This window comes from Plectropomus leopardus, unplaced genomic scaffold, assembly GCF_008729295.1.
Source record: "Plectropomus leopardus isolate mb unplaced genomic scaffold, YSFRI_Pleo_2.0 unplaced_scaffold20281, whole genome shotgun sequence".
Lineage (NCBI taxonomy): Eukaryota > Metazoa > Chordata > Actinopteri > Perciformes > Serranidae > Plectropomus > Plectropomus leopardus.
Window position 1 is genome coordinate 1 of NW_024621919.1, and position 2,946 is coordinate 2,946.

The 2,946-nt window shown below is 37.7% G+C and overlaps 1 protein-coding gene across 1 annotated transcript; it reads left to right on the forward strand.

Annotated features, from left to right (window-relative positions):
* Positions 1-62: 62 nt before the first annotated feature.
* LOC121965506 (ephrin type-A receptor 5-like) lies at positions 63-2,924 on the forward strand (the record flags this gene model as incomplete). The annotated part of the gene is made up of 2 exons (XM_042515646.1): positions 63-681; positions 2,755-2,924. Coding segments are annotated over 2 exons (789 nt in total), but the record flags the coding sequence as incomplete, so codon positions are not given.
* Between the last annotated feature and the right edge of the window lie 22 nt (positions 2,925-2,946).

Consider the following 2,946-nt stretch of genomic DNA (forward strand, 5'->3'; position numbering starts at 1 on the left):
TGTCTTGCAATTTTTGGGCCATTTCTCACCGATGTTCTCCTGCATCTATCCCTTCCTCACAGTGGACCGAGGTTCGTCTCAGAGTGGGCACGCAGAGTCGAGTGCCGGTGCTCCAGGCCTGTGGAAAAAGCATACGGAGAACAGTGATGAGTCAGTGGATGGAGCGGAAAGACGCCCACCATCTGCTGATGGATCTGTCTTTCACCCAAGAAGAGGAGCCGTCTAGTCAGCTCGGCCCTCTGCAGGTTCACCTTTTTGACTCAAACACACCTCTCCCAAGATTTCAGTATGGCTGGAAAGTCTTGGACCTTCAGACCTCCAGTCCGTTCCCCGTCACTGTCACTCCAAACCAGATCTCCAGCCACATGAACCGCAGCGTGGCCCTGAGCCTGGGCCCCGTCAGCCTCCGAGGCTTCCAGCTGGCCTTCTCCTACTCAGGAGCGTGTGTGCTCCTCGCATCCATCAGACTCTACTACAGGAGGTGCCCCGACATCGTGGCTCACCTGGCCTTGTTTAATGGGACAGGGGCCCTGTCGGGTCCCCTGATGGGCTCCTGTGTGAAGGGAGCTGTGGAGGTTTCTCCCCCTGTTAGAGAGTGCACTGTGGATGGAGTGTGGGGTCCTCTGCAGGGGGGATGCACTTGTGAACCTGGGCGACAAGTCTTAGATGACACCTGTCAAGGTATGGAAATTATTTTTCAGTTACTTCATATATAAAAAATTTACAAATGTATTTTAAACTAACATTAAATTGAGTTTTAAATACATCAAAAACATATTTATCCTTTAAAACCACTGTTTTTGTGTATGTTTAAACCTGTGAACCCTGAGCAAGTTTGTGCAATTTTTTCAAAAACATGGAATCAGCAATCTGGTCAGAAATGTTTCACATATTGCAAGAAATCATTAGTATATTTAGAAAATTATTTGTAAAAAGCGAGGGAAAATGTGTCCGGAGATAAGAATTTTAAAGTGAGGTAAATTATAAAGATTATCATAATCATTATCATTATCTGCATGTTTAAAATTATGTTAATACTAATAATAAGAAGAAGATTATTATATTTTTTTGTGTTATTTCTTTATTTTGTGTTAACACTGGGAAAAAAGGCAATGAGTAGCTTCATAGGAAATGTTCCACAAATACCAAGAAATTAGTAGATTTAAAAATGTTTTAAAAAAAAGCTAGGGTAAGATATTTAAAATCATGTTACAGAACCATAAGCATTTTTTAAATTATGTTTTTTTATTTATGTTTACATTATTTCCTTGATTTCTATTAAATTGTTTTTTATATTTCTAAACTATTATTTAGGTAATTTTTCCAGGCCTAGCTTCTTAATTAATCCTTAAATTAAGAAGCTAGGCTGTAGTCATATTTTAATATATTAATAAACTTATTTTGTTTGTATGTTTTTATTCATAGTTTTTACTTTGGTACATATATTTTTAACTCCTAACTGAAATCAGACATGGTGCATAGTTAAATAATTCCTGTTTGTTTTATATGCTTCCAAACACTTAGGAGCCTCAGTGAAGAACAGAATGTAAAAAAAATCACAATGAGGAAAAAAACATCAATGAATTATCCTGGAACGTTTTGTGTCATTGTAGAACAAAAACAATCTGGTTTCTATATTAATTGCCACAGACGTCACCATGACAACATTTTATTTTAGTCCAATGTTTCTGCAACAGCAAGCAGTTTAACAAGTTGAAAGTCATGTGATGATGCATCTCACAGAATTATTTCACATTTGGCAAAAATCCTCTTAGATAGACTCTGAAGATGACTTTCACATCCTCTTCACTATAATCTTTTTTCTCCTCGATTTGACACATTTCCTGTGCAGTGGTCAGCAGATAGAATTCTCAATTTTTATAGGTTTTGTGGTCATTCTTCCCTGTGACACAAGAGCATTAATGAACCAACACCAGACTGATGGTTTAGGACCATTTTTAAGGCCGTACATGAGTGAGGCTGAATATGCGACTTATCCAAATCTCTTTGGAGTTTTGACTTTGCTCAAAAATGTCAATAATCTGATTATTAGTGCAACATTTGCCCCCATTAAACCTCCAGCTAAATATCCCACTGGTATCTGTGATTTGCATCTTGACATATTCTTTCTTTTGTTAAAAAAAGAAGAAAAAAACCTTGGAATACTGCAGTTATGACTTTTTTTTTTTTTTTTTTTTGCCATACTTTATTTAGTGTCACTTTGTAGTCATTTAGTGTCTCTTTGTGGTAATTTAGTGTCAATTTTAGGGTTTTTTTCTAGCTTTTGGAGTCATTTTGTGTTTCCTTGTGGTTGTTTTGTGTAATTTTACAGAAATTTGGGTGTCTATTAGTTAATTTTCTGTCTTTTTTATATAATTCCATGTCTTTTTTGGCAGTTTTGTGTCTTTTTGTAGTTATTCTGTGTTTCCTGGACCATCATCAGTTTTTTTGTACTGCATTCAGATGCCCTTTATAAGCATGAAAACCTCTGAAACCTGAAAAAAGAAAATGAGCTGGAAATCTTTTTTTAAGGAGAGATAAAAATATTAGGAGTAAATTAAAAAGTAATCAAAAATTTCAGAAAATATGCTAATAATATTTATATGTTTAAAAGCAAGGTAATTTTACATTGTTCCTACTGACAAACAGACAAGCTGAACGGAAAACATAACCTCCATGGTGGAGGTGATAAAGCTTTCACAAACACTCTGATCAGCTTTAGAAAAGAGACGATCACTCTCTCTGTTCGTCCAGCATGCAGGATGGGCCACTACAGAGCAGCCAGTGAGAGCGGAGGATGCCGACTGTGTCCACAGAACAGCGGGACGCAGGGGGAGGGATCCCAGAGGTGCGACTGTCTGCAGGGTTTCAGCCGCCTGCCCACTGACCCTGATGACCTTGGCTGCACCAGTAAGAAACACCCAGTGGGTTTATTGGAAATAAACA